Here is a 12,566-nt window from a genome sequence, read left to right on the forward strand (position 1 = left end):
CATAAATTAATCAAAAAGCAAACAGATACAAGAGGTGCTTGCACAGTGCAAGACAAAAAATAATCGCATGAGTCAACTATCTCTAACTACACAAGGCTTCGCCTTTTCAAAAGGGTCTGGAAATGAACATGAGCCAGAGTAAATGTCTCTACGTTTACGGCATGATGCAACATGACTGGAGGGGTGTCTGTTGCTTTTTGTCCAACGGACACGCACTGTCACAACACGCATGGTCGGCGACGACAGCTTACCCCTCTTGACAATTACAGCGAGCCTCTCTGAACGGCCATGATTGATTACAGGACGCACAGTGCCAAACAAAAGGTGTGAAACTTCTACACTTCCCTAATGACAAACTCTCAAAGCAGAGTGCCGTAATGGGGCGGTGTGATGCACAAGATTTTTCTCACGAAGGAAGAAGACAGAGATAATATTAGAGCAAACATCAAGAGAAAAAATTGACTTTAATTAAGCCGAATAGATTTCTGAAATGAACAAGAATGCTCAACCGTTTATCCAGGTTCTAAGGATAAACATTACAAAAATGTATTCTCATACTGCTGCATGTTTTTAGAGCTTCAGTACTGGTTTTAGAATTAGGCTTTTCAAACAAGATATGATCTAAAGGTGAAAGAGTGTGTCATCCGCTGTAAAACAACACAGCTACCTGCGGGCACTTAAGTTGCGGCGTATAAACTGGTAAGCACCGACACAAATTGTCGTGTTTGTACAAAGCTCGGCTGTCACGTTAATCAACAGAGAGTAAAATTTTCCAGTGGACAAGCATTAAATAAAAGGTGAGAGTCAACAGATCATTTAGTCACGTCAGCTTTTGTGCATATGAGGCAAATCTTATCAAAACACTGGAAGTTACTTAGCCTACAAAATAAGTCAAATGACTTGCATTTGTAATATAATTGCAAATCCTTTGTGGTTACAACTATACTTATTGCTCACAGTGTTGACCTACAGTATTATCAACATTTTTCAGTTTAACCACCCAAGTCTGGCAGCTCTGTGAAAACTAGAGATATAGGGATTTTGTTAAAGCTCCACTGACCTGCTGCACTTCACTATGAATCCAAATGACAGTTTATTATGATTTCCCTCCACAGGGAGGGAGTGGCAGGCTTTGAATGACTGCTGAGACTGTAATAATAAGCATGCACAGAGTCACCAATACACGGATATTACCAAACTGGAAACTAATTCTTCCTGTGCTTCCCATGACTTTATTCTCCAATTTGACAAATCATGTATTAACATTTGGTTTGCAGATTTACAAATTTCTTTCCTTCCTGAGTTATATTCTCTTCATGTTAGAGGGCTTAAGTTCCCAGAGAGGAAGTGGCAGCACAAATAGAGATGTCTACATGTTTGTTATATAGAATAAAAAGCTGGTTCTCTGTGCGCCCTTACATGAGCTCCATATACGTATTTATCCAGCATTTTCCCTCCTAATGTTTGGCCTCCTATGTCCCACACCTGCAGGGTGACGTTCAAATTGCCTGTGGTAAAGAGAAAAAAACATAAAAACTCCAATATTAGAAAAAACTGACATTTAAATGACAAAAAATACAAAGGTCTACTCTGTAAGGGAGGCAAAGAGGCTTTTAGAGTTTACATTCGCACTTTCATTTCCTAAAATGCATTTATCTGCTAACCAGTTAAAAAACACAAATAAAAAAAAAATGATAATGCCAATTTGTGGGTTTCTACTCCAGATGTTGTATTTCCTTTTAACTTGTTTGTTTTAACAAAGCTCAAGATCCTGTGGAAATGATAAGTAAGCTGTAACTGGAGCCTGTATTTTTGGGTGAGCAATTTCCATAATAAAAGTCAACATTGTTGATATACATAATGGAAACAATAAATCAGCAATTAATCTTTCATGCTTAGCGCTCTTGAACTGGCAGATCACCTACACCTCACATCCAAGAATATCCAGCCCAGAGATTGAGGGGAGATGAAATAGGTACGCTTACCCTCTAATTTAAACATTCTTAATACACTGGCAGTAAAAAAAAAAGAAAAAAAAGACTTCTTATTAGTCTAGGAAGAGCTGTTTGCATTGTGCCATAACCTGCCAAGTAAGGAAAGTGAAGAGAATTATGTGCTGTTAAGAAAAATAGCAATAATTAAACAGAAAATAAGAGGAAAAGAAGACTGTTGTCCTTATGCCTGTGGAAAGAGAAAGGAGGAGTGGATGAGAGGGGGAGAGAGAAAGACGGGCACAAAAACCAAATCCAAATAAATATTTTCTTCCTCTGGAAAATGAAAGGGGTGGTTGAAAAAAAAGTCAAAAAAAGAGGAGGAGGGAGGACCAGACAGTGAGGAGTTTATGTTGGTGTGATGAAGGCCCAGGAGCAATGGGGAGCTGAGCATACAAAGTGGACACAGCTGGACACGGCTGGACGACTCAAACCCTTCACAGGTCCCCTTTTTAAGGCGCGGGAAGGAAACGCTGAGGGTTACAGTCACTTGATCTAGACTATACAGTGTCAATGTAAAGCTACATTGAGAAGTGTGATGAATAATGGCTCCCTGGTGTCTTAAAGAGCCATCCCCACCCATCCACTGTGCTCAGACGCTAGCTTTATTTGTGTTTCAAAGATTCATGCTGACTATGCAGGGCTGACATTTTTCACCTTGCACTTTGGAAAAAGTGAAAACTGCAGACAAACCTTAAAAACTGATAACAAGGTAAGAAAAACCAGTGTCTTGAAGGTGATGCAGGATAAAAGCTTCTGAAGGCTGAACTCTGACAGGATTTATCAAGTAAATTTCACCTCTACTCAATCCCCTTCACCGCCTGTACCTCACTGGTTTGGCAGGGACATCTGGAAGAGGTATTGTTATAAAAAGCACACACAGAGGAGGCTGTTGTGTGCCAGTCGGCCTCGCCTCACCTCTCCCCACATTGGAAAATGTACATTAAGTTTGACAAGCTGGGCCTTCATGGTGAGAGGGGCCAACGCTGGCTATAGGCTACTCTCCCCCCTGCTGCAAAAGACCCTTACAGCCCCATAGAGACCCAGAGAACCACACAACCTCTCCAATACAAGGCAAGGTGGGGGTCCTAACAAAGTTTGGGACCACCCAGCTTGTACAGCCACCCTCCTCTTCATCAGCTCATCAACACCCAATTCCCCAGAAAATGGGCCATTTAACAAGTCCGCTGTTGAACCCAGTGTTGTTGCTGCCCCAGTGATACAGACATATGTACACTATATTCAAACAAAGCTTAGAATTTAACGCTAAAAAGATTTGTGATTATTTCAGGAACGAAACTTACTGGAAAGAGAAGTCACACGATCAATAGCGTTTGTTCGAGCTCATATTAAGGAGCCGAGCCCAGCCTATGCTTATGGTTGGTTCTTTTCATCCCAACTCCACCACAACATTTTTGGGGGTTTAGTTCTCCTAAGTCTCATAAGCTGAAACTGACACAAAATCAAAATAGAATCCTTCAGCCAAGTCACAAATCAGCATAACTTTTACTTTTAGCACTTAATTTGCCCTCGCTTAATGTTGTTTTATTAGTAATGAAAGAATGGAGCCACTTTGCAGATTTCTGGAGCTTAGGCTTTGGCAGGGCTCAAGAAATGCCATTTAAAATGCTGAAAATCCCCATTTCACATGGTAGGAAGTAAAAACGGAGTGCTTTCGTCTAAATATAGCATTCGTCAATAAACATTTATTTTACAGATCTAAAGGGGAAACAAAGTGTGGCTTTATTTCTGCGCGCTCAACCTAAACAAATGGGAACATCAATGTTTTATGTAGTGCAGGACAAAGATCAGTTGATCTTGGGGGATCGGCGTTATGGATATAAAATGTTAATGTATTTACTCTGTACCGTGCCCACAGAATTATGAGCAAGGCTCGCCCGTTTGGACATAACCTGTCCATTGGCCTTGTGAAACCCCCCCAACCCAACTCAAAAAGAAGAGAGGGAGTGTGTGCTGTGTGCTCTGGAGAGAAGACCTTTCAAAGTGAATAAGCCTGAGAAATGACAGACACTCTACAATGAGGAGCTCCCAGAAAAGACACATTCAGCTCCTGAGTTTACCTGAAATTGTCTGGAAATGGCAGAACAGGAAAACAGAGAAATAAAAGCGATGGCGAACAACAAGCCTTTTTGTCGGACCTTCATTAACTTTTCTATTAATACTCTACTCACCCCTCATAATTTTAAGTAAACACAAGATCTAAAATCTTAAGGCAGATATACAGAATTCAAACAGCCTCTCACAGTTAACACAGTCTGTTGTGTTTTAAGCATTCGCTGTGCATTATTATCAGTGTTTTATTAGAATTACAAATCGGCAGAGCGCCAGTGCACGCTCGTGCAACACACACGTCTCTGAACGATTACAAAGGTGTCTCACCTGGAAGGCTAATTCTCTTCAGAAAGAAATCCAGACCAATGGTTTGTTTGTACTGCTTCCCAAAGGCCTCTTGTGCAAATCTGGTGGCGAGTGATGTCTGAAACAAAAAGACAAAAGGAGAGAGGTGGAGAATGAGTGCCAAACAACTTTCCAGCTATCAGCGAGACTTTAATAATACGTCTTTCAAAACAGTTAAAAAGAAAATGCTTTAAGGATTAAGGGACAAACCGTCATTGGGTGCATATTATGTGTCTCATATATTTACACATACACATTCAAATCGCAACATAGACCAAGAAAAATGCAAGAAGCTGCAAAATTCCTTCCAGAGAAAATATACGGTATATAACATTAAAGAACTTCTTGAAAAAAGCAACATGTCATTGGGGAGCAGCAGAAGAAAAACTTTGATTTCATTCACACCAACCGAAAGCCAAAATAAGCTTTTCACAATATTTTATTTTCTAAAATGTCTAAAAATACAAGGGTATAATTTATCATATAACAACACTTCTGTGTGATTTTTTTTTTTTTACCACAATAACATGGAGCCACAATGAGCATTTCTTTGGAAGCGAAACCTTGAAACTTGTGATCATTCACATCCATTTTAAGCTCCCACAAATACTCTGTGATTGACTAGACGGGTCTGATGTAAATGCCTGCCTCCTCTGCTGTCTGTCTCTCTACTCAGCCATGGATGTGACAGTGAAAATCAATGCGAATTACCAAAACAGGTGTCAGAGTATGTGTCATGTCTCCGGACTGCAGACCTAATAATTGCCACAAATTATAAAACCTCCATCACTGTCACTGTTGTGTTTGAGGGGGTGGGGGAGGGGGGGTAGCATGTTAGGAGCTGTCGTGAAAATTCATGGGAATTCATAGAGCAGGCCTGACATGCCAAGTTTAATTCATTTTGATGGATGAGGATAGGGGGAAAAATGAGGTGCTGAACATCTATTAGCTATCTTTAGAGCAGTGTGCTTGCATAAACACAACGGAGAAGTGAAGCAGTGGGATTCCCTGAGTGTTCATGTGGCAGAAAATGCATTTTAATGTGGTACTTGACAATCACTGAGGGTTAGAGGACTTAAAACTAAATTCTCTTTCAATCCATTAAGCTTTCACTTGAGCCCGTACCCTTATCTACCTCCATTCATGCTCAGCAGCTTTAGGTACAGTCAGATAATGCTTCAAATAACACAGGCTTTTGTCCCTGTTTCTCCAGGGTAGGTGCCATTTCAGACACCCCTTATCAAGGTTTACAAAGAATTTCTTAAAGTAAATAGTTTTTGTTTTCTTGTGAATGCCACTATAAGTAAACCTAATCTTTTAATTAACCCTGTTGATTGAGTAATTCTAACCTTTGCCAAAGGCGCTTTTGATTCACACTTCCTTCGGGGTGCAGAATAAGGTTTTATCCCCCTAATTCTCTAAAGGTTCAAGACCTGCAGACTTTTTTAATCTCAGCCTGTGAAGTGTGTCACAGACTCAAGAGTGACTGAAAAATTACTAGAGGTGACTGACGCAACAAGGAGAAAATCGGTCATTTAAGTAGCCCAAACAATCACTGACAACACAGGCATAACAAGCTCGGACAGCAAAAATTTATTCCACATGCTCGTGTTGGCCTCGTTGGCCATTTGTCTTGGCATTTCAGTAGCTTGGCTCACTTCCCTCTGCGTAGTCCTTTTTTTTTCCACCGTACAATTGGAGCTAACCAGCGAATGTAAAAGCTGGCGTAATCCTGACACTCAAACAGAGAACAGTACAGGGTCACCAGTGATACCAATGCCGGGAAATGGGGGGAAGTTCTACTGAAACAAGAAACAGGGAGAGAGGGGGAAAAAATATGGCAAGCAATGTGATGCAATTCAAAAGAGGGAGCATGGTATCAAACTGCCTCCTTATTTTCCCTAAACAGTTAAAACCAATATAAATGTTGGTGTTGTATAATATCCATTAATGTACAGGGCCTGCGCCTAAAGCTCCTTTTTAGCCTATGGGTCAGAGAACAGCAAATATTTAGGAAAAACTGAGTGGCTTATAACTCAGGTTGAAAAATGGACCTGTGTGTAAGTCAGACCCAGCACCTTAAGAGCCTGGCTAAATGTGAGACTCCATATTTTAAAAACATCTCGCTCAGGTGGACAAGCCTCCCCACATCTCGCTGTACTTCTGAATGGACAACCAACCACAAGCAAAAATATAGCTGAAAATGCTGTCCAAGAAAAACGGATCCGATTGCAATTTGCTGAGCAAATTGACATTAATAAGGGGGGAAACGGCATTCAAGATGTCAGTCAGCGGTGCCTACTCAAAAACGGGGGGCAGGGCTCCTGTTTTCTGCCCAAAACAGACAAGCAGGTAAGTCATTCAGACAGTGACGAGCTGACACCTGGCAGCATCGTGAGGAGGGTTATTAATGTAGCGTATCTACTGGGAACTGAGTTGAGTTGTGTGTTCTCTGCACACACACCCCAAAAGAAAAAAAAAATGTCAACTTTCCAGAATGAGAACATTCATTTTTCTCTTTGGGTCTCACCATTACTGCTACATTCATTTTCTTTCTCCCAGAGGACCGAGAAATCAGTTTCGAAAGGGGATGTGTAGCCGACAGGCACTTGACATCCCTGCATTACATTCATGTTCACTCTGGGATTCGAGATGCGGTGAAGAAGAAGACGAAACATAGCCGAATTGTCATGACAACCTCCATGCACTGCTGCAAATGATTGTTTGGTGTAACTAGGAAAAAATCCACTGTTGTTGATGTAAGTTAGGCCTTTTTATTCCAAGTCTTTTTAAGTGATTTTAATGAATATGATTCAGTCCAGTGCCTTTGAAAGGGGACAGGAACTAACTAGCTTATGTAGGTTTAGCAATGCAACAACTATATTACAAGTCTTCATGTGTGTTTTTCTTCCCACTGTTATTTTATTCTATCAACTGAGAAAACAGCAACATTTCTCAAAAGGGCTTCCAGGCATAATTTTCTTAAATAGGGCCTCTTTCTGGAGCCAAATGAGAGTCCTTGGCCAGAAGAGAAAAGGCATACTGATGGAAAACAACCAGCAGCTGCAAAAGCCAGGCAAAGCAAATTGCAGTCTTTATCAATTGTTATACCCTCTATGTTCCTACACAGTGCCGAGTTTTAGAGGCGAGAACAACAGCAGTTTAATATAAGGGGACTTGGAGAATTCATCATCATGCTTTGATTATTATTCAGAAAAATGAAAATATGCATTTCACTGAAACAAGGTGGTCAGAAAAAGATTTTTTAAGCATAAATGATATGTTTTGTTGAAATATTTTAATTTGGAACAAGCTTTTTCATTTAACGCCTATATTTGTGTTTATCATACCTGCAATGTTTATGTTATCTCTCGCAAGTTTTAAAACATTTTAATGTAATAAACTATAGTTTCCAATCATTTTTATGCAATAATTTAAGGATTGTCCTCCAGTTTCTGTTGAAGTAAATTTTATTTTAGTATGACTATGAAAAGTTATGATAAAATTCTGGCAAGAAAGATTTTTACAAATAAAAATATTTTAACAGGACACGTGAAGTCCCAGAGTCTACACATCATACTGATAAACAGCTCTGGATGAAAACAGAATTTAAAACAAAATCCTTTAAATCCAGGTACTGTATTATGTGGCTCAAGTATAACGATAAAAAATAACCAACGTGATATTTTAACTTTTTTGTTCAAGCACACGTGCACAAAAAAGAAACAAAATAACAGACCAACACATTATCATCTAGAAGCCTTCATCAGGGTCTGACAAAGACATAACCCTCCTGAACTGAAATACAAGCTGTGGGTGGCAATTAGACTGTGGATAAATGCATAAACAAATATTTTTTTCATGGCATAAATTCAATCTCAGCGCTACATTACAGGACCAAACCACAGGCACATGTCCTAAAACTATGTTCAGCAGCACATGCAACATGGATTAAGGGCTGGGTAGACTTAATAGGTTTAGAACAACAGATTGCTTCTGGTTTAAGTCCATCAGCTATCTTTGAGATAGAATCAAAACTACAGTCCATGAACTCTGTAAAAACAGACCCCTGTATTTTCTTACTGGGCAAAAAGAAACATTGATAAACTCCTTTTTTTTAAAAAAAAAAGTTGGAACACCAGTGAATAACTTTTGGAGGAAAATTGTGTATTTGCATTAAGATAAAGATTATCTTCTTACATCCAGAAAAACCCGGTTTAGATTTCTCAAACTTTTACAGGATTTAGTTCATGCTGCTGTTTATTGTACCCCTATGTCCGTTCTGTGGTAATTAGGTTTTATCCTTATTTCCTCATAGTAAATATAAAATGTAAATGCACAATTCCCCGGTGTTGTAGGGCTCACTCATGTGCCAAGCTTTTAGACAGGCATAATGACAGTCATTAAATCGTCACATCACTGATTTTCAGTAGATTATTTGTACTGAAATAGGTTGTTCAACAGCCGCTAACAACGCTGCACTTTCATTAATGTTATGCAAAGATTTACCTTAAGTATAGGAAAACTTTGACAACAAAAGGAGTACAGTGCAAAGCTTGTTGCTCACTTGTAACATCTTCATTCTATCATCCTCTCCCTGCAAACTAGAGTACTGTGCAGAAGTCTCAAGCCATCCTTTATTTCTTTATATTTTGCTTCCAAACAGCATGACTTTATTGTATTTATTAAAGTGGTTTTGAGCAGTAGTTCTCCTGGCTTGCTGAAAGGATTTCCAAGTTTTTCTTTGGACACTAGCTGCTTTTTCATCTATTTTCAGTCCAATCCTCCTACCTTAGATTTTTCATTGTTAAGCCACTGACTTTATAATTTAAAAATAAAAAGGGATCTAACTCAGGGAAGAACCAGTGTTATATTATATACCCTTGGGAATTTTTTACTAGCAGCATCTCACAATGCTGCTAGTAAAAACAATTTTTCACAATGTTTCCATTTCTTTAGTTGAATCTGTAAAAAGCCATTCTTAAGGAAGGGAAACAGGGAGAAATGCTGCTATCCTAAATATACAAGAACCGCATTGAAAATCATGCATTAAGTATTATGAAGTGATGACTCCAAATTTTAAATGTTTGTATGCACGTATTGAGGTCAGGAGAGAGGCACAACACTGACTGCAGTCATCTGAAAAACACAGTGGAAGCTATATTATGGTTTGGGGCTGCACTGCTGCCAACAAGTGTTGGGGATCTTGTCAAAATTGATAAAATTATGATTGCAGAAAAGTACAAGTATCAGATTTTATCCACTATGCCACTATGCAATACCATCTGGAAAGCATCTCAGTGGCAGCGGCTTTATTTTCAAGCATGACAATAATCCTAAACACACTGCCAATGCTGTGCATAGTGTGGCATCTTAGGAGCGACTGCACAGGATATTCCAGCATGCTCCATGACATTGTGTTAGTTGAAATGAAATTAGGGAGCTTTAACATATCTGTTATGGTTACATATCTGTTCTAGCTGTGTTACTGATTTACAATGTAGGAGTGAAGTGACGTTGAGGATTAGTTACCCCCTGTAAACACAAAGTCACTGGGTGGGATTAAATACTAAACAAACTAACATTCTCCTGTAGCTGTGTGGTTTGTGGAGCACAAGGGCTGACAATTTATTCACAAGCTTTAATTTAATTTAAAGTGCTGCTCAAAAATAGGCAAAAAGGCAAAAAAGCTTCCAACCATACAGCTGAAACTACAGCCTTAATATACCAATATATGGAATAAAACAAAATACATCCTGTGGCTGTGTGGGTGGAAGACTGGGTCATCCACCAATCAGAAATTCGGTGGATTGATCCATGACTCCTCTAGTCTGCATGCCAAAGTATCCATGGGTGAGACACTAAAGCCCAAGTTACCCCCACCCCACGGAACCACTGGAGTGTGTGAGTGTGTGAATCAGAATCAGAATCAGAATACTTTATTGATCCCTGGGGGAAATTATTTTTTTGTTACAGTGCTCCATTATAAACCAACATTAACAACACAGACAATACGCTAACTAAGAATGTTAGAAAGCGCTTGGACATAAATAAAGGTGGTGTATGAATTGCTCTGTGGTTGGGGCAATTCAGTAGAAAGTCGCCGTACTAGTCCAGTTGCCATTTTCCTGATCCACAAGCCTAAACGTAGCAACTCAATGGCTGAGGGGGAAATTAGATTTTTATTAGTCATTGTAATTTACTTGTACTTTACAGATTAGCCGTATGGTATGAAACTGGTTGAATATGAAAATCTAAAAATGACAAATAAAAATCCGAAAGATAAATTATACCCTTTGAACATCATCTGATGTTGACTGTCTTTAGCGTCAGCTTTCGTTTTGTGTGTCCTTGGCTAGCCTGTTAGCCCTACAGGTGCTGAATAACAGCTACAAGTGGGCTAAAATTTATTGAGAACCTAAAGTGACACGTGGACTGAGGTGTTTATTTGACCGTGTAAACGTCAGCTTTAATCATAATTGCCCCGGGTTACGTTGATGTTATTGTGATTTACCTCTGTCGTTGTTGTTAGCTAATTAGCAACCGTGGCTACAGTAGCGTCGGTCGCCATGGTTACTGCGTGGACAGCACAGTGTCAGCAGAAAGTGACTGAGTAGGCAAAAATGGTGTGCAGTGTGTACAAGTTACATTTTCTCGAGCATTACCTCTTAATTAACGTTGAGTAGGTGTTCGTTTTTGTGTTTGTATCTGTGTGGTGGTCTCACCTTCCCACTCGCTCCGTCTCCCACAACTACGATTTTTAGCTGCTTGTCCTGGCTCTCCTCCTCGGAGTCCGACATGGCGCTACAAAATATTTTTAAAAGCACTTAGTGCTTGAAACCGAAACGGTAGAAACGAGTCAAGGGTGGCTGTATGGAGCTGTCACGCTAATAATCACAAACGGATTAGACGAGAGCTGAGTGGGCACGCAGACGCCATTTTGACTCCGCTAGGAAGACTTGACTGGCTGCAGCAGCTCTCAATACGATCCACTCCACGCGCCGCTGACTCCACTTGCACCGATTTTTCCAGTTAAAACGAGAGTACCGGACACCGAAAGACAGTCCTCGGGATTTGGCATTTCAGTCTTTAAATATCCTCTTTACCGCCATGAAGCCCTTCTTTGCAGGAGAAAGACCCGAACCGGAAACCGAATCACCGGCGTGTGTGTGTGTGGTGGAGTCCTGTGTGTGACGCGTTGCCGTTGCCGTGGTAACACGGGGTTAAAGTGCAGGTGTAAAACATGACAAATGTAACAAAGTGCATCTGAAGTGCACTTTTACTGAAGTGATACAGTATAAACAGGTGGCTGTAGCTCAGGTGGCAGAGCAGGTCAGCCACTAATCAGAAGGTCGGTGGTTCGATCCCAGGCTGCCTCCTGGCTGCATGCCAAATATCCTTGGGCAAGATACTAACCCCATGTTCGCCTACTGGTGGTGGTCAGAGGGCCCGGTGGCGCCTGTGTCCGGCAGCTTCGCTTCTGTCAGTGCGCCCCAGGGCAGCTGTGGCTACAATGTAGCTTGCTATCGCCAGTGTGTGAATGTATGGGTGAATGACTGAATGTAGTGTAAAGCGCTTTGGGGTCCTTAAGGACTAGAAAAGCGCTATACAAATGCAGGCCATTTACCATTAAAACAAATAATTTTTAATTTTATACTGTTGTGTCGGTGCTTCACATTTTTTTATCTGTTGATACGGATTTTAGATCAACCACTGTGACTCAAATCAAAGAAAATGTTTGTTTTAGGTCACATTGAAACTGTCTTGTCTGTGAGTTGTTTTTTCTTTTTGTTGTTGTTGTTTTTATTTTCTTTCTGTGATGAGACAGTGGTGATGGAGTTCAAGCGAGACTTTGCCATTGTCACAAGAACTGTGTGTGTCTCCATATGATACCATTTCAGAAAGTGTGGGGAACACGTGCAAATGCCACACATGCAAGGTTTTGTAAAATTGCTTTGAGTGCACAGACTAGTTACAATAAGTATAGTTTTTTTGTGTGTGTCTAAGAGAAAGAGACATTAAACAGAAGTGAGGTCAGTGCTTAATGGCTGTAATGATTATACATGGGATAATGAATTCCCAACAGTTCCAGAATGTTATAATGTTATGTTATAACAAAAACCCCTATGATGATTGCGGGGAAAACAAATCAAAGGT

At 40.1% G+C, this 12,566-nt stretch overlaps 1 protein-coding gene across 1 annotated transcript in view; it reads right to left on the reverse strand.

The window, feature by feature from the left end:
* Positions 1–11,605, reverse strand: part of rab28 (RAB28, member RAS oncogene family) — a 31,309-nt gene extending 19,704 nt beyond the window's left edge. Inside the window, exons 1-3 of the mRNA XM_084952038.1 lie at positions 11,135–11,605; positions 4,392–4,488; positions 1,420–1,508 (exon numbers count right to left, since the gene is read on the reverse strand). Coding sequence (XP_084808164.1) covers positions 1,420–1,508; positions 4,392–4,488; positions 11,135–11,209 — 261 coding nt within the window. The 5' untranslated portion in view covers positions 11,210–11,605. The remainder of the gene's footprint in view (positions 1–1,419; positions 1,509–4,391; positions 4,489–11,134) is intronic.
* Between the last annotated feature and the right edge of the window lie 961 nt (positions 11,606–12,566).

This window comes from Perissodus microlepis, chromosome 2, assembly GCF_051167445.1.
Source record: "Perissodus microlepis isolate ML-2025 ecotype Zambia chromosome 2, ASM5116744v1, whole genome shotgun sequence".
NCBI lineage: Eukaryota > Metazoa > Chordata > Actinopteri > Cichliformes > Cichlidae > Perissodus > Perissodus microlepis.